General features: G+C 32.9%; 1 protein-coding gene across 3 annotated transcripts; it reads right to left on the bottom strand.

Annotated features, from left to right (window-relative positions):
* Positions 1-1,147: 1,147 nt before the first annotated feature.
* On the bottom strand, positions 1,148-16,155 carry LOC106071754 (DNA topoisomerase 3-beta-1-like). Of its 3 annotated transcripts, none has more exons than XM_056044629.1 (18): positions 16,010-16,155; positions 13,610-13,920; positions 12,806-12,883; positions 11,816-11,929; positions 11,435-11,602; positions 11,151-11,285; positions 10,440-10,552; positions 10,151-10,242; positions 9,904-10,012; positions 8,861-8,944; positions 8,641-8,761; positions 8,049-8,231; positions 7,068-7,277; positions 5,615-5,832; positions 4,451-4,631; positions 3,590-3,789; positions 2,762-2,864; positions 1,148-1,609 (listed from the first exon to the last, which is right to left on the bottom strand). In XM_056044629.1, exons 2-18 carry the CDS (start codon positions 13,841-13,843, stop codon positions 1,388-1,390), a joined length of 2,565 nt encoding a protein of 854 aa, XP_055900604.1. In that variant the 5' UTR covers positions 13,844-13,920; positions 16,010-16,155; the 3' UTR covers positions 1,148-1,387. The 3 variants fall into 3 exon arrangements, with proteins under 3 accessions (XP_055900604.1, XP_055900605.1, XP_055900606.1); XM_056044630.1 differs by lacking the exon at positions 16,010-16,155 and adding an exon at positions 15,683-15,719; XM_056044631.1 differs by lacking the exon at positions 16,010-16,155 and adding an exon at positions 15,697-15,718.
* Between the last annotated feature and the right edge of the window lie 3,435 nt (positions 16,156-19,590).

The raw sequence follows: 19,590 nt of genomic DNA on the forward strand, positions 1-19,590 counted from the left end.
CCTTGTCGGTAGTTTTCAACATTTTTTTTTATTGATCATTTAATGGTAACAACTTAAAGATCTAATGCAGATCAAGTTTATATAAATATCAGATTTTGGATACAAAAGGTCGAACATATCATAATTTAAAAGATGTGAAACGCAAGTGGATTACTAGTTTCAGATAATTTAAAAAATGTGTTTTTACTTATCTTACTAGTATATATGGAGGCTATAAAATAAAAGGACCATATTCTAATCTGGATATGCTTAGGTGCCAATGGTTGAATTTGAGAGAAACTTTGTTTTTCTTTTGTAGCAGTACCCGACCAATTCTTTTAAAAACTAAACGAAAGAAAAATATTGAAAAAAAAATGTTAACACTTATTATCAGCTAACCATTTACCCAGTAATAATAAAAATAAAGGTGCTGTATGCCAGCAAAGTGCTGTGCTTCCCAAACAAAAAGTCTCAAGGAGTCTCAAGTACAATAATGAAAACTGGTACCTGTCATTAGTTGACAGTTGTGCTGGCCACTTGACACCCTCATTAATTATCTGCCATAGAACAGTTGAGCTTTAATTATTTGCCTCATAGATCACAATATCTTTAAGAAACTTAATACCTAATAAATAGAGAACCTTATTATGGCATATATGAGTGTATAAATACAAAGCCTCTCAACTGATCTAGTTAAACTTTTGAACTTGATCATAGTTTAATTTTGGGATTTTTTACTTACCAACAAAGCAACTATTTAAAACAATGCAACATATTGAAAATAGGCGTCAAAGAAATGTAACAATAATGAAAATACATAGCACCAAGAAATAGTTGCTACAACAATTTTAAGTACCATAACAACTTCACCTTTGTATTAACATCAATTCACAAAGACCAATGAAGTACCGTACACAACTTATACAGATCTACAAATACAAACATGCAAATTGAACAAGAAATTTAGTAGAGTGTTCTGAGTTTTAAATAAATGAGAATCATAACATATGTAATTATATTTCATGGTAGATTTAATTACAAAGAACACAAGAACCAAAAATTAACCCCTGTTAAGTTAAAATGATTTTTTTTTTTACACCAACAATAAGAAAAAAAAAGCCAGTGACCAAAAAAAAAACAAAACAAAACTTTAAAAAAAAAAAACTATGCATCTTGTATCTAAGCGAATTGAAGTAAGAGGTCATGTTCTAATTAGGACTAAAGTAATTCAAGCAATAGGGAAATAAATAGTTTTGTTTAAACATCTAAATAAACTTAACTAGTTTTATACATTCATTGCTAAATCATGCAAATACAAATTCAGAACATTCATTAATTATCAAAAATATGATCTTGTAAAAATGACTATAACAGTATATTTATATGATATTAGACTAGCATTTCCAGTTTATACAAAATATGCAGCTAATTGTGCCATCTTGTCTTTAGGTTTTCCTCGCCCACGTCCTCTGCCTCTTCCCCTCCCTCTTCCTCCTCTGCTGACTCGAGCTCCTCCGGTTCTTCTGAGAGCAACCGCATGATGTTTCTCTATAAGAGGTTTGAAGATAGCATCGCAGAAAACACAACCAGTGTGTTCAGAGCTGGACTCTGGTAAAGGGCTTTTGCCTTCCTGAAGGTTGGAAGTTTAAAAATTACTTTCAATCAGCAAAAACAAAACAAGGCAACAAAATGTTTTTAATTTACATCTATTGAACAGAAAGACATGAGCATATGGTAACAAGAGAACTTATAATAGATAAGCTGCTGCAAAGTTGTGCTCAAACAGCTTGTAACAAAATATATATGTGTGTGTGCATTGGGAGGTTTTTCTCTTGAACTCTTCCATTGGATAAAGAAAAGCAAAAGTATTTTATCATTGAGATCTAGAACTGTAGCTAAATTGTGAGGGGGGTGTCTCCAAATTATATATTGCAAGAGACAAAGCAAAGATATTTTACCCTCATGGGTTACAATTGATGGGCCAAGAAGAGTGTGTGTAAGTGGGGCTTAATTGTCAAATAAGCAAAAAAAAATTTCCTTAATGAGCGTTACTAAAATTGTAATGTTGACTGTTCTTTTGGTAGATATAAAAAAAAAAAAAGAGAATAAAAACCTTTTGGTTAAAAACAAAACAACATAAAAATTAAAAACTTTACAGACATCACAATCTCTTGACAAATTGTGTGAGTTAAATTTCTATACTAACTTTTTAACTCAGTGAAGTGAATGTCAGTGCTAATTTCTATTTTATTTACAAATGTTTTTAAGAAAAAAAAAAGTTGAATTTAATCAGAAGAGTATAGCATAAATATGACTATTGAGAGACTCAGATGCTTTACAAAATGAGCTTGATTTGAATCTATTTGTAGCACCATCTAAGTTCATGATGCTTCTAGTTTGCCTAAAGAAAATGTTAAAGAGGACTAAAGACAAGAAGGGTTGTCAAATATGGATAAATGATACAAATTTCTGGTTATTACGGGTTCTTCTAGAGTAGGTGATGTTTATTCCCATCAGTTAAATGAGTCGAGAACATTAATCTTCATAGAAAAATAATCTTGTGTTCTTGAGCAAAGAGACTCATTTGGTAGGATATGCTTTACAGACATTATAGTTCTAAGCCCAGGGGAAGCATACACAAATGTGTTCATAGAAGTTTTTGTAAAGAAGACAAACTTTATGTACTGGTAAATGGGCAAATGAGTTTGGGCACTTGATTTAAAAGTTGTCAATTTATTTATTAGCATATTTATGATAACATCTTAACCAGCAATAGATTTACCTTAAATGCAACTTCTACAACATTGGCACCACATTCTTCACAGGACTCATCTTTGACACTCACTTTGGAAGCTCCCTCAAAAAAATGGATGACTACGCTGCATCTGTTCATATCAGAACAATATTTTACTGACTAAATACAAAAATATAATTGATTGTCTACTGCAAATGATCATAGTAAAAGACATGACTGTATAAAGTAAGACTGTACTGACTTCTCTGTTTCGGAAATATAATTATTCTCTTTAAACCAAGTGACTTAGAGAACAAGTGACATTCAGTTCACAGATGTCTAGATTTATGTCAGACTTAAACTATCTGCGTCTTTTTTCCAAAGGATGACAACATTTGTCTACAAATCCCCAGCTCTAAAAAAAATTAAAATTCAGGGAAGGTAACTTCTCTTCAAACTGGTCACCAGTAATTTTACTTATAATCTTTTTTTTCCACAGCTGATTTATTTCTGGGTACAGGTATCCCTTGCATCTGATCAAAAGTGACAGTAATTTAAAGTAATTTATAATGAAATTATAATGAAACTGATGAATTCATTGACTAGCCCAAATCAAGTAGAGTCTCTACCACTAAATAATTCATATTGCACCTACTTATATGGTGGTATATTAAAAAGCATGATTCACAATTATCTGAACTATGCTGTCTATCATTTGTTAAATAGAAAATTTGAAATCTAGGGAAATTGTATTTCACTTGCACACAGTCTTTGATAAAATGTACATAAAAGAACTTAATATTAGATGCTATTTGATTCAATGGTTTTGTGATTGATGGTCACACATCTTACTAAAACAGATAAACAGATATTTACTTGTTACAAGCCATGCGCCACTTAGGTCCCGACGTAAGATCCAGAACGAGGACGCCGTTGTCACACTCAACACATTCTGACACCCCGTTTTGTGCAAAAGCATGTGAGCAGGTTGGGTGAGTACACTCGTTGCAGCCCATGCCCTTACGCATGTCATTGAAAGGAGGATTGTTGTAGCAGTATGGACACAGGGGATAAGTCTAAACAGGAAGAAATACAAACGATATGAGGAAAACACAAGCAGAATACATGAACAGCCACAGAGTGGTCTCAGTCAATGAATAAGTTTAAGAACTCTGAATATGTTGACTTGTTTAGTTCATCCATTATTCTATGAACACTTATGTGTAATTATTTCAATGATTATTACCAATAGCAACAGTTATACAACAGAATAAAAAAGTGAAATATCCTTTCAGGTTTTAATGTCGACAACAGAACTAGTAAATGGGAGTGTTACAGAATACAGCTGCTCAAAGTTGTCAGGTGGCAATCACAAATAAGCCTTTACACTCCCAAACATGTATCAGGTACAAATTTTAAACAAAATTGAGAAAGAGAGTAAATTTTTACATTTACAAAGCTTATATCAACTTGTGTCTGGTACAATTTTTGTATATGCTATTTTTCCATCTTCCCATTCTCTGATCAAGTTGAAACTTCAAACGATTATTAATTGTCAATGACAACACATAAATCAATAAAAAAAATTAACCAATTAGTTAATTAATTATTGGCAATTAATTATTTTGTTTGGCATTGAACAAGTTAATTCATTGATACTTGACACAGTAAGTAATTTAAAAAAATGCATTCTTGACATGGATACACAGATTTACAGTAGATCTAAATGTCTTTCACCTTTCCTTTAGCTCCAGTTGTCCATAATACAAGCTCAAACTCATCCAATGGACATTTCAGCTCCTTGTAAAGTTTAATATTTCCATTTTGTGGTAAAGAAAATGTCTCATCACAAGAACAGCAGTAGAGCCTAGAAGGTTTGGCCTGGACAAACTTCATGTATCTTCGACACTTTCCACACCTTCAATAAAACATAATTGTTTATAGTTAGAATTCTTAACATTTCAGATAATTAAAGACAGTTTTAGCTTCAAAATAAAAAGTGTCACATTAAAAAAAAAAGTCCTTTCCCACTTTCAGATAAAATGACCTCATGAAGTGGCAGTTACAGGACTGGGTTGTGTGAATCCTTTTGGAAGACCTAGATCACACAATATTTGAATTGAGAATTGCACAAATTTTATATAAAGTTCTTGATTATCTTGCAAATGAATAAAAAAAATAAATTTCAATCGATTATCTGTCTGTATTTAAAGATATACATTTAATATTTATATTTTTAGCTGTAAACATGTTGCTCTAGATAAGATGTGGTGGATGACGAGTAAAGCGGTTGAACTAAAGGGTCTTGAATTCAAATTCCAATGTTATAGTTGGGATTCTCAATTAGAATTAAACAATGTTTAAGTCCACCAAATACCAGCTATTTACTGGTACCATATACTGGTAGCATCATAACATCTTCATTATAGCCAGATCTTGATGGAAACTTTATACTGATGTGACAGTACATTAAAAACATAGAATGGAAATAGCTAAGAGACAAATTAACGGACAAGAGACCCACTTCAGTAGTGCTTAGGAAAGGACACCCGTTTTATAAGACCTGACAACAGTGGACTGTACCGAGGAAATTCTAGATGCCACAAAAGGGTCTTCTCTAATAAGGAATAAAAGAAAAGCCTAACAGATGTAATTCCCAGAAGCATTTCAATAACTTGCTTGATCTTCATTCAGAATAAAGTGTAACACAGGCTTTTGAGTACAAAAGATAACTTCAACTGGATTTGCAAAATAAAGTCTCCCAGAAGACAAAGCATTTTCTTCAACAGTGGTCAAATATTTAGGCACAGCTGGATCTTTTTCGGGACATAGCAATTTTCTTCTATAACTCCACATTCAAAGTTGCATAATTCCATAATGTATTTCATAAATGGAATCTACCTAGACAATGGTCTTCCACTGTCAGCTAAGCTGGAAAACGTCATTTCAAACAATTCATCCATAGCAGTGATGCAGTCCACAAAGTAGCGAAACTTTCTGTGAAATATATCAATGGCATGTTGCTTGACTTCTAAGAAGTCTGCTTTCCCCAGAGCTATAAGTGCCAGCTGTTGTTCCACTGATGATCTAATCGTAGGTAACACCAGGTCAACATCTATCTGTACACAGCAAATGAAATTAACAAAAATGAATGTGAATACAAGAATTAAAGTAAAAATTTAGATTTTAAAAGAATCTAATTTATTTTTTTTTTTAAAGTATCAAGTTGATAAAACATATGTATCATCACCAGCTCTCCTACATTTAAAATATTTCTTTTTAGGCTTTAATAAATCAATGTAGAGTACCCAGAGATTGAAATGAGACTAGTAACACATCTCTAGGAAAAAAAAAAGAAAGAAAAGCAAATTTCACTAACTAGCATCACATGTCAAAATTTAGAACACTTAATTAAAAGGACACTCTAGGACAGAAGATTAAAAAATTCAAAGTAGGATTAATACATAATACTTCATCTTTTTCATCTGTCCCTTGACTTTCGTTGTAGGCATGCTGTGATAGTTTGCGTAACTAAATCCGTCCAATTTTCTTGGCAAGTAGCAGGATATCAAAAGAAAGGCCAGTCCATGTTCTCCAGTCAGCTTTTTTTTTGGATGACACTTTTTTCATGCTCCCTCCACTGTATAAGTTTGGGCTGTGTTTTATGTCCCAATATGTCCCAACCAGCTCACAGCTTTCTTCTCTTCACAGTATTGAAGAGTTCCTCCTTTTTGCCAGCCAGTGAGTTGACTTAAAAAAACAACTTAGTTTTTTTCCATGACATTTGATTCCCAGTATTTTTCTGTAGCCTTTACTCTCAAAGGCTTGAATTCTTCAACCAGCACAAGCATTCAGTGTCCAACTTTTACAAGCCTACAGAAGTACAAAAACTACTAGTGAAGAATACAGTTTAAATGTACTTGGAAGCTGAAGTTACTCTTCTAGATTTTCTAGTTTGCTCATGGCAGCGGATGCCAGGCTTAAACAGGTTTGTATCTCTTTTATTGACCCTCCATCTCTTGCTATGTTTGATCCTAGGTATTTAAAATGATTCAACTTCTAATGTTTGGTCATTCAACTGTATGCAACATCTCATACTATCTCCACCACAAACTAGTATTTTGCTTTTTTCAGCACTGATTTCCATGCCAACAATCTCAACAAAAAAAATAAAAAAGACTTCTTAGAGTAACATAGTGTAAGTTCAAATGGTGTTCATAAATATGGACGAATGAAAGGCAGTAAAAGATATACTTAGAAATTATTTATCTAATTTTGTTTTCCAATGAGACAACTCTTTACTACTAAACTAAGGGGAAAGTGAAGTTGAAATTAAAAAAAAAATTATATTTACCTTTTGGTAGCCATGAACAAGTACTATACCAAGTGGTGTTGGTTTCAACTTCCTGCCAGGGATGATGGAGACATAGTTTCTCTCACAGATATTGTTGATGTGAACAGGGATGCTGGCATCAGTGCCAATCCCATGCTTCTCCATCAGAGAAATCAGTTCACTCTCAGTCAGATAGTCAGGGGGACTGGTTTGTTTCTCTACCAGTTTCACCTAAACAAACAAACAACTAGTGCTCAAACACTTATCACAAAACAATGCAAGGAGGAGTGAGGTTTCAATTTCAAAGTTGGCTTATAAAGAAGGCGATGCCAACATAATTCCTATAAAACACACTACTTTGATCAGGTCATCTGTTAAACCTATCAATGGATCAGTAAATATTAAGAATAGCCTTTTTGATTTTGCAAAGTAGATCATACAGGATGTTTCACCATTAATGTAGAAAATATTTTTATTAGCTAAAAAAAAAAATTAATAAATTATACAAGTTGAACAGAGATGGAAAAAAAAAAGTTGACATATGGACTAATATGGTACATGGGAAATTAATTTTTTTGCAGCATTTTCTAAATTAAAGAATTCCATATAAAAAGGCACCCTTAAACATTTGGCTTTAAGTGACTTGATTGATTTTAAATGAAAGGGACTTGGACTCAGGAAGTAGAATAATGAGATAGAAAGAGAGTCACACAAGTCTTTGAATGGATTGAATTTTAGTGTGTTGAAAGTCAAAACTTAAATTTTGAAATATCTTGTGTTTTAAATTGTATTCTTAGTGGTATATATAGTTTGATCAAATGTAAATTTTCACTCAATAACTAAATATTTTTAGCTTTAATATACATGTGTTTTAATCATATATATTACCTTTGCCTACATATAAGCCTGTGCTAGATAACTGAAGTTGTAAACCTAACTCTAACAGTCATTGAGGTCACCCTATTCAGGCTTTAACTAACTCATGTTACCGCAAAAACAAACCTCTTCTACTGACAACTTTTCATCTTTCTTCAAAGAAGGTATCTCCTCATCATCGCCCAGTTGCATCCATGGCATGATAGTGGTGAACCCAGGGTCAACCTGAACTTTTCCGGTGCAAGAAAACTTCTCTGAGCCAATCTCAAAATAAATAGTTGTTTGCAGGTAAGTGCAGTTGGGACTGACCTGCAGGAACATGGATACAAGGTTAGAAACAAATGAAATCAAGATGTGCCTAAATACATCAACAGTAGCATCTATCGTAACTGACCTTTTGAAAGCAATGGTGATATAAATGCTGAGACAAGCAGTTTAAGTTATCTTTCTATAATATGCTGCTTTTAGAATATCTTTGATCACATTGAAGACTATGTTAATTGAACTATAATGTGCTACTTTTAGAGTCCCTTTGATCAGATTGAAGAATATATGAAATGAAACCCAACACCATAGGATGCTGCAGAAACCATTATGGTACCTCCTTTTTGACAGGAGGGGATGTTGATTTAAAACTCAAACAGTACAAACCTATTGAAATTTTTCCAACATTTTGAAATAAAAGAATCCAATAGGCTAATTTAAAGTATAAACTTACAGTAGCAATAAAGTTTCTAGTGATGTAATCATAGAGCTTCCAGCTGTCATGGTCTAACTCTCCTTCAGTGGCAGCCTTCATAGGAGTGATAGGTGGATGGTCTCCTGCATCATGGCCCTTCCTTAATACAACACAATGAGGGAAGTTATCATCCAGCAACAAAATGAATGAACTAAAAGAAAATAACATAGCCAGCCTGTGTAAAACATACAACACTTACTTTGGTTTCTCAATGCCATTCTGTAGCAGCTCTGTCACATATTTGCCCCAAACTGGATGGGAAGCCTGTTGTCTCAAAGTACCTCTAAATGACAGCATTAAAGTAAAACAGCATTAAAGTAAAACAGCAATAAAGTAAAAGTCATAAAATGAAAGAAAAATAAAAACTTATAAAATAATAAAACAACATTTTTGAGGTCAAGAACATAGATCTATAGGACAAAGCAAAATTTCACAGAAAGATTATATCTGATACCAATTTTATTCACGAATAATGGTTTCTGCAGCCCCTGTAGTGTGGGATATAGATTAGTAAATTTCACAATAATTTTGTACATTGGATATATCTAAGATGAATACTTTTTCAGAATAATCTGTACACTATATACAGAAGTTAAAAAAAAAAAAGTTTCTAAATTAAACTACTACTTGCCAATAAGAACTTAAGTTTGATGGTAAACTTACATGTGTTCAATACACCTTCAATTATAGCTTCAAAGTAAATAGAAAGTAAACTTGACAGCCATTACACTATTTTCTCCATACTATTGGCTTGATATTCTCTCAAGGTGACCTGCCCAAGTTTTTTTTTTTTTTTTTAAATTTATTTCTGTCACTTCAGATGCCTCTTCATATAATTGGTGTATTTCCTGGTTAGTGTGTGTCCTCCAACAAGTTTCATCTTGTACAGCTCTATACATTTTTCTAAGAATTTTCCTTTCCTAAGGGATTTTTGGTTATGTCCAGGTTTCACTTGTATACACACCAACTGGTTTTCAGATAAGTTTTGTTGATAGTTTTTCTTAAAATTGTTTTGCTTATGTGTGCAGCTGCAGCTAGACTTTCCTTTACTATTGTCAGTTTTGGAATTGATTGTACTTTTTATATATTTGAAATTTTTTTTTTTTCAAGCATGATAAATATGAGCTTTAATTAGGGCTATACACAGCGACTATATATCTAGTGAAGTAAAAACAGATCGTCTACAAACTTCTATTAAAACAAAAGTTTTGTGAAGAGTAAAGTGTTCAGCATGAAACTTGCCTCAAGTCAAAATTTTCTGGATAAGAGTTAGTTTCAGTCCTGGGGTAACTGATGTATCCTTGGGTGTAGAGTCTTTCAGCTATCTGCATTGTATGCTGAGGACCCATGCCTTTAGACACAAAGGAGAATAGAAATAATGTTAATATAAAATCCACTCAATGTTTCAAGGTACTTCCACTAGATACAATAATGTTACAATCAACAAAATTCTATACCCTAACTCTACTCATTCAGACTAATGACTTACCTAACCCTGAACTGGCTACTCTCAACATTTCAACTGTATTTAAAGCAAGAGGTCTTTGTTTCTCTCCTCTTTTCTGAATAGTTTCCAAGACCCTGAGAAATGTATACAAGACCTTTGCATAATTTAGTTTTTTTTATTTTGATATCCCTTACATTAAGCAATTTTCATTAAAATGAGAGCTTTAGAATGAAGAGTTTCAGAAGAATATTGAGCCATGTATTTAGGGCACATTTCTCTCTATTTGAAGGTGCAAAGTATTGATACATCAACAATGTTTTTAAGTACTCACAATGCACCATCTCCGGTCTTGATACGATTAACAAACATTTGGGCCACTTCTTTATCAAACAGTCGCACCCTTTCCCAATCTAAATATAGATTTTTCCCATTTGGGAGCTGAACCTATTTAGAAAAGAATTGTAAATCTTCAGAATTTGATTCACATTTGAAATAATCAAACAGATAAATAAATGTAATATAATAATATTTAAAAATGATTTAAAATCTATGAGTAGGTCATTAACTTTTTGTCTTTGACTTCTGAATTATTTTTCCACACTTGGACAGGATTAATGTTTCACCCTTTCAGAGTGCAAAAATGCTTCGATTAAACTTTTATATAACTTTTTGTTTTTTATTAGAAAATGATAAATTTGGTATAGAATTCAAGGGGAATGCATGCTCTTCTTATATAGCACAAAGTAATTTTTATAAAACAAAAAATTATTTTATATCAATGTTTGAAATTTAAAAATACAAACTACAGACTGTGAAAACACATTGAAAGAAGGAAATTCTGGAAAGTATTCAAGACAATATTTTTAGCAATTAAAAAGATATATTGGAGAAAAAAATAAATTAAAAAACACTGACGTTGCCAGCGTTGATCCGAGCTTTATAGCTGGGTAAAATCAACTATGGGAGCACCATTACGGAGTCATAGAGTTAATTAACTTCTGTTTATATGTAGAGTACTCTAACAATAAAATGAGTCACCTACCTGCACATTAATCACCCAGTAAGGCTCTGGCTTGAAGGACTGGATTTTATCATGACGTTCAACACAAAAACCAAGAGTAGGAGTCTGACAAGGTCCATAAGAGATCAGAGTACTGTCCAGATCTCCATATTTACCCTGGCGATCACAACATAGTCATTTAATGATTTACTGAAATAATCATAGTACTGATCTAATGATGGTGTATAGATAGATACCTGTTAAACATATAGATATATGTTACATATATTTTTTCAGTACAAATAATTTAATGAAACAACTAAAACCTGAAAGAAACGAGTCTGATAACGTGTAAAGGCACATCCAATTCGTAGATCTAACTCCTGCCTTGCATCCACAGACAACGCTTCATTCTTATTGGGTTGAACTAAATGATTCATGGCGTGCTTTATGTCAGTATCTGTAATTGCACTGAATCTTGCTCTGTAGATTTGCTATAATGTTGAATTTTTGTAAAAATATTAAAAAATTAAATTGTTTAGTAATATTTTGTATTTAAACCATACATGCAATTTTAACAAGCATTCATTTTTTAAACAAATAAATTATGTTTTTTTTCTGTTAATTCCTTGTTTAGAACCATAACTCTAAATCAAACTCCTTTGAGTAAAGTTTTATTGTCACAAAACCAGCAAAAGGTAACCAACCTGAGTGGATAGACGATTCATTACACTCCTGACACAGTCAATAACTTCAAAGCAAATGTTCTCTCCCTCTTTATCACAATCCAACCATAAGACCAGATAGTCTACACTGGTGGCCTGAAAAATCAATAATATCAGAACCTTTACTGAGCACAATAGGGTTACTTAGAAATACTATGACTCCATCACTGCAGATTGAAAATATACACTAATTAACATAAGTTATGAATATACACTAAACGAACCACAAAAACTCAAACTATCCAGGAAATAGGTTTGATAACATTAAAAACAAAACAAACTCAGTGACAGTAAAAACACCTGTTCTCTTCAAAATATCGAGAGGCCAAGTGCGCTTGAACTTGGCTTGTCTACCTAGAAGGGGGCTCAAGGTTCGACACCCGACTCGGGCAGAGTTGTGTTTACTGAGCGCCTAAAGGCAGCACGGAAAACCAACTCCTAGATACCCTCTCCCCACCACTGGTCCACAAATGAGATTGGACCAAAAGCACTCTGAGCATGCAATAAGCATGAAAGTAGTGCTATATAAAAGCTATAATAATAATTTCCAGAAAAATAACTTCCCAGAGACACTCCTCTCCTCATAAAACAAAACTCAAAGCATTCAGTCCACGTGACATGCATACCCTTAACATTCACACCTTGGGACTATATAAACAAAGGGATATAACTCTTCCACACCCAAATATTAACATAGAAACAATGCATTCAGTCTCGCTAATGACAAATAGACTTAGGAACTCATAACAATACTAGACTTTAGATATCATACGTAGAATGTATTAGTGCTTTACAAACAATTAAAATAAGTTGTAATCTTATGCTTGTAATAAATAAAGTGAAACCTTTAATAAAATGCAAAGACATATAAACTTATGTTTATGATATGCAATACTGAATTGGTTAGGTAATGTTTTAAACAAGCTACTTAATAAGCTTGAAGACAATTTAAACAAATAATAATGTAATTACTTCTTTCCGTAAAAATGTTGGCATATGTAAGTTTGGATTGGCTTCTTTCTTGCTAATTGGTGCTGTAAAAAGCTCTACCTGTAAAATGTATGAAACAAATTACAAACTATTTTGAGTTTGTTCTTACATGATAAAACAAAATCACACACAACAATATCACTAAGAAACAGAAAGAAAGAATCTTTAAAATACTGTCAATGCTGTTTGTTTCTATTGGACTAAATGAAATAATAAACAAGCACCTCAAGTTTCTAACTGCAGTAGTCATTAAAAAAAATCTTCAAATTTTAAGCAGAAAAAAATTGAAAAAGGGGGGCGGGGGCAGAGGAGTAAACATTAAAGCAAAGATGTTCTTAAGGAAAGGGACACAATGCACTTGAGTTTGACATATTTTAGCTACATAGTTATAGTGATTACTTTGGCAACCTCTTTATTTACTCAAGACAAATTATAATGATGATTCATACATTCACTGGTCATTTTTTATTAATAGAAATATGATTTCAGTTCAGAGTAGCATGTTGTACGGATTTCAAACCAAGGTTCACAACTGGCAAATAGTTATACAGGCTACATGATAACAGAAGTAAGTGTAATTTACTGTCAAGTAAACTGTACATTAATTGTCAGCTTGATGTCGAAAGGAAACTTTACTTGTAAACATACACAGGTTCTGTTTGCAGCTAAACAATTTCATAAGACAACTGCAATGCATGTTTTGATTTAGAAGCCTATAGTCTGATGGATGGCTTTATCTAAACATGTTTTATTTCATGAAAAAAACATTTTTATTCAAATGCTTACAGGATCTACTTTGTCCCAGTTATTGTATTTGCCTGGAAAGTCACAACCCATGACATGTCCACAGACTGAAGTCATTTTGAAGAAGACTTGCTCTCCATTGAACTTGCCAGTATATTCATGAATGGAACAAGCCCCATTGGAGCCTTTCCTTGAGTTCATGTTCCCATTGGACAATATTTTAGCTAATGATTGAGCTAGTGAGGGCTTCTCAGCCACCATCAAAACTGTCTTCATTGTAAAAGTTTTGATGTATCTACAAAGCACAGTTCTTGTGAGATGACACTAAGTTCATCTAAATACAAATGTTCAATCTGAAATGATAAACAAACATTTGGCATGAAGTTATGCAAGCTTGAAAAACATTTATTATAAATATATGCTTTCTTAAGGGGCAAAGTGGCCCATTGGTAAAGTGCTTGGCTTCATAGGGTCAAGGGCTTGAGTCTTGATGAAGACTGGGATTTTTAATTTCAGGATTTTAAGGGCACCCCTTGAGTCCAGCCAACTCTTATGGGTACCGACATTATTTGGAGAAGTAAAGGTGGTTAGTTGTTGTGCTGGCCACTTGACAACTCATTAACCATCAGTCATAGAAACAGATGACCTTTACATCATTTGCCCAGTAGGTCTGAAAGGGGTACTTTACTTTTCATCACAGTATAAAGTTTACAAAAGAAGTTATTAACAGACTTTTAAAAATATTAATAATCAATACTCAAAATTTGACAAACATATCTTTTATCATTTTTTAACATTAGTTGGGGAAAACAAAGGTGGTGAATAGTTGAGCTGGCCCCATGACACCCTTGTGCCATAGAAAAAGATGACCTTTACATCCTCTGCTATAGACCACAAGGTCAGAAAGGGGTACTTTTTTTTTTACCACTCTAAATAATTCCCATATTGAGAAGATAATTGATAATTATCTCCTACATGTATCTATTTGTTAATCTAGACATGCATGCTAATTAAAGACTAAACTCTGCGGAGTCATTGGTTTTTCTGGCTGATTCAGGCAACCCATTCCTTTCTCTAATGACACTAGGAAAGAAGGAGCACTTGTACGAAATTGTCCTTGCATATAAGACATTATACAGTGCCTTTATCTTTGTATCTTACTGAGTAGTTTATAATGATTTGTATGTGTAAGTTATGGTTCAGTGTTTTATGTATTATTGCTACTTTACTTTTTAGTTTTTTGTCCTGAACTCAAACTCAGCATGAAATGTCTTTAAATTTAGTGACTTTATTAGATCTAGATTGGTGTTACTCAAGTCATATGTGGATATAAATTATATTTTATATATAAGACTACTACATTTAGTAGCCTACTAGACTTGTACCTAGATCTAGATCATATAGATCTAGAATAATCTAAATAAGCAATATATAATAATAAGCTATACTCATAATACAGTAATACTGTAATTAAAAACTAGATATTTTCAATATCAATGACCATAAGCCATTTATAAATAATTTTAAATGTAACATCAATTTTTAGATCTAGAGATCTAGTTTAGATTTAGATCTACATTGACTAAAAGTTAAGTACAAGGTATTTGACTGACTGATTTTTGTTAGCCAGCACAAGTTTCTGTGCAGTTAGATTCTGAGACACCAGATGGATGTCTTTTCTAATTTACATTTTATTAGATAATTTGTCATTACTAACAAATTTATAATTTAATTATTAGATCTAGATCTCTATAAGTTCAAATTAGTGTAGTCTACATCTAGATCTATAAATAATCTATATAGAATCTGGTATATTAGTCATTAATCTATGCCATAGTTATAATTATAGTAATTACATTTCACTTGGCATCTGCTTGCTAACATAGATCTATAGTGACTATAGGTAAAAAAAAAAGTATAAGGCAAGGTAAGAACTTTGGAATCTTGAGTCATGATACTAACTCAATTTATTATATATCTAACTGAATTGACATTACTAGAGACTAGTAGAGATTTAAAGTGTCTAGTAGTAGATCTAGTTATGTCTAAGTCAGTTTAAATGACTGTTATTGTTATGTCAGTTATGATCATGATGACTAAACTAGAAATACTCACTGTCACTCACTCACCGTGATGTGACTCAATGAGTCAATCATTCAATGATTCAATTATCAATATGACTAGGAATCCAGTTCCACAAGACAAGTAAAAGATTTTACAAACAATCGTACTTATCCGCAGTGAAGTTATCGTAAGTTCGTAACAACAATGAAACATGCAAACTAGATCTGGATTTAATCTAAATCTAAATCTAGTCCTAGAATAACGAAGTGCAATTGAACTCGTCTATAGATCTATCAAAAGAAAGTTAAAACGAAAATAAATACAAAATTTAGATCTAGAGTCTAGATATAGATCTATGTTTCTGTTTATTTACCGTACCTTCAGTTTAGACTCTTAGAGAAACCTCTACTTTTTCACTTTATTCAGGTGTTTTGTTTCTTTTTTAAACGATAATTCAAAAGAGTTAGACAACCTACACTTACCTATATGTTACAAGTAAAGTGCGAAATGCAAGCATTCTATAGATCTCGAATGTCTCCATTTCATACTTTGCCTAGGCATTCTATAAAATGACTAATTCTGCGTCAGGCAGAGTAAAAAAATGTCTTATTTAGAAAGATATTCATACATTAAACATAGGTCTATATGAGTGAAAAAAACAACAACAAACAAATAGCAGGATTTCATTAGGCTAAAAATACTTTTGTAGACCTAATATGTTTTTATAAAAGCAATTTCAATTTTTAAATAAAATTATTTTTAAAATCTACAAATAGACAAAGTAATTTATTGCAACTCTTTCATGCTGCTCTTATTTGAAATATTTGTGTTAGTTTCTTCTTAAATACAAAATAAATCTTATCTTATATAATACAGACGTTACTTCAAAAAAGAAGATGATTACGTCCTACGCGTCATGCATTAATTTAGTCATGCATATTAACAAATGACCTAAATTCCGCAAAGTCACTGGTTTTCCTGGCTATAGCTCAGGAAATATAATAATGTTCTGTCTCAGATCCATATAGAAGGGTTGAGAGAACCACGGGCTGCCTGGTAGACATTGATTTTTGTAGGCAGTCGCAGCGATTTATTCCGCCAAATTCTCGCCTGAAGGCGTCCAAAAGCGCTACTGGTGCATCGGTCACATTTAAAGTCGGCGATGTAGAAGTTATATATGTCTACCTTGATCAAGACAGTCTTGTTATTATCTTATCTTATCTTATATAATACAGACGTTACTTCAAAAAAGAAGATGATTACGTCCTACGCGTCATGCATTTAGTCATGCATATTAACCAATGACTTAAATTCTGCCAAGTCACTGGTTTTCCTGGCTAGCTCAGGCAACCCATTCCATGCTCTAATAGCACTAGGGAAGAAGGAGTATTTGTACAAATTTGTCCTAGCATATGGGACGAGGAATGTGCCTTTATCTTTGTGTCTTTCAGAGTATTTTATTAAATTTTGTTTTTGTATTTGAAGATTATGGTTCAGTGTTTTATGTATGATTGCTACTTTACTTTTGAGCCTTCTGTCCTGAAGACTTTCTAAATTTAGTGATTTTACTAAAGGTGTTACTCTAGTCAAATGTGAATATTCGTTTGTTATGAATCTCACTGCTCTATTTTGTGTCTGTTCCAGTTTCTTAATGTTTTCTTGAGTTGAGGGGTCCCAAACGGAGGATGCATATTCTATTATTGGCCTAACCAAGGTTAAATAACATTTTAGTTTTATGTTCTTATTTGATTTATAGAAATTTCTTTTAATAAATCCTAATGCTTTGTTTGATTTTTTTGTAGTTTCATCAATATGTGGATTCCATGATAGTTTTTCATTTATTATAACACCTAGGTATTTTGCGTTTTTAGTCTGTGTTACTGGTTTGCCATGAATAAGATAAGTGGAATTAATTTGTTTTAGTTTTTTTGTTACTCTTAACAACTGACATTTTTCTGGGTGGAAAGACATGCTCCAATTTGATTCCCATTTCTGTAATTTATCTAATTCTCTTTGTAAAATATCTGTGTCTTGTGTTGTTTTTATTGTTCTATATATTATGCAATCGTCTGCAAATAATCTGACTTTTGTTCCTGAACTAATGCAATTTGGTAAATCATTTATGTAAATTAAAAATAGTAGTGGACCCAAGACTGTTCCTTGAGGTACACCTGAGTTTACTGTTATCGGTGTTGATTTAGAGCCATTTATTATTACAGTTTGTTCTCTCCCTATCATTATTAAATAGTAACGTCTACAGTAATTTATTATTAATCTGTGACTACAGAACATGGTGTCAGATTTGGTTTCAGATCTTGTGTCAGATCTGGTGTTAGATTAGGTGTCAAATCTAGTGTCACATTGCTTTAAAGTGCTGGTAACAGGTAGATCTAGATCTATCTGGTTTCTAAATTGCTAAAAGTACATTTTTTTTTTGTGGTGTCGTTAGTTCATGTTGCTAGATCTAGACATAGAATCTAGAATCTGTACGAATAATGGAATTATTCGATCCTCCTAAGCCGTTGTCACTAGACGGTAATCTATCTGAAAGATGGAAAAAATGGAGACAAAGTTTTGAACTGTTTATGGTCGCCACTGAAAAAAATACGAAGCCCAAGCCAGTGAAGAAAGCTTTATTGTTACACCTGATCGGTGAACCCGCTCGAGACATCTTCAAGTATGTGAAGATGAGACTGTAGACAAACTCATTGAAAGGTTTCAGAATTATTTTTTGCCTAAGTCCAACACTGTGTATGACAGATTTAAATTCTTTTCAAGAAAGCAGAAAGACGGAGAAACGTTTGAACAGTATTATACTGAGTTAAAGAATTTGGCAAAAGAATGCAAGTTTGACAACCTTCGAGATGAACTCATCAGAGATCGATTGGTATGTGGTATACAGTCGGATCGAGTGAGAGAGAGACTTCTGAGAGATGTAGACTTAACTTTAGAGAAAGCAGCAAGCATAATTCGTGCTGACGAGCATACACAGAACCAAATGATAGATATGAAAGGACTACATGTGGATGCTGCTAATAAATTAAAGAAGACAGAAGATAGAAAGCCAGTCAAAACCTCACAGGAAAATATGGCAAAGAATCATGTCACAAGTTTCATTAGATATTGCAGATCTTGTGGTGGATCTCACAGAAAATACTATTGCCCAGCATTCGGACAGACATGCCGAAAATGTAAAAAGAGAAATCATTTCGCTGTAAAATGTCGTTCGAAACACTTCAAGGCTGTCGATTTTCTGGAAGATGAAAGTCAGGCAAGCCAAGTAAATGAGTTGTGGTTTGAGGCAATTGGTACTGACAACAATGTCAAAGTTTGGATGGTTGATGTCAATATTATGGGAAAAATAGTCAAAATGAAGATTGACACAGGAGCACAAGCTAATGTGATATCAGAGTCAACGTGAACAATTTAGAAACTGATACTCAGTTAAAGAATTCAAATACTACCCTACGAGCATTGGGGGATGAAGCATTAGAACTGAAGGGAGTTGCATCGGTCACATTTAAAGTCGGCGATGTAGAAGTTATATATGTCTACCTTGATCAAGACAGTCTTGTTATTATCATTATTAAATAGTAACGTCTACAGTAATTTATTATTAATCTGTGACTACAGAACAACTGGCCCTGGTCCGACGGTTATCAACTTCCCTTGAAAATGAGGCGTCATTTGATAATATACTATAGGACATATTGCCCCCCCCCCCCCCCCCCGTGAAGCTTCATTTTCTATTAAGTGTTGTGAACTTTCAACTCGTTTACCCCCCCCCCCCCCCTTTATTTACTTTGAATATTGTCAAATTTGCATGCTTTTTACTCAAGTTAGGCATCGGATTAAAATTTTTCCCTCCGTGGATTTTGCTCAGCTGAACATTCTCAGATTTGCGTTTGTGTGTGTGTGCTTTAAATAAAAAAGCCAGTCTTTTCTTTAGTCTTTGTACA

This window comes from Biomphalaria glabrata, chromosome 10 (genome assembly GCF_947242115.1).
Source record: "Biomphalaria glabrata chromosome 10, xgBioGlab47.1, whole genome shotgun sequence".
In the NCBI taxonomy this organism is placed as follows: Eukaryota; Metazoa; Mollusca; class Gastropoda; family Planorbidae; genus Biomphalaria; species Biomphalaria glabrata.

Bases quoted from the DNA above. Each gene is read 5' to 3' on its own strand.
- LOC106071754 (XM_056044629.1), bottom strand. From the start codon at position 13,843: ATGAAGACAGTTTTGATGGTGGCTGAGAAGCCCTCACTAGCTCAATCA. The intron at 10,013-10,150 runs GTAAGTCATTAG...TTGTGTCTAAAG, and splicing joins AGTAGCCAGTTCAGGGTTAG to GCATGGGTCCTCAGCATACA. The intron at 1,610-2,761 runs GTAAATCTATTG...TCCAACCTTCAG, and splicing joins TTGTAGAAGTTGCATTTAAG to GAAGGCAAAAGCCCTTTACC.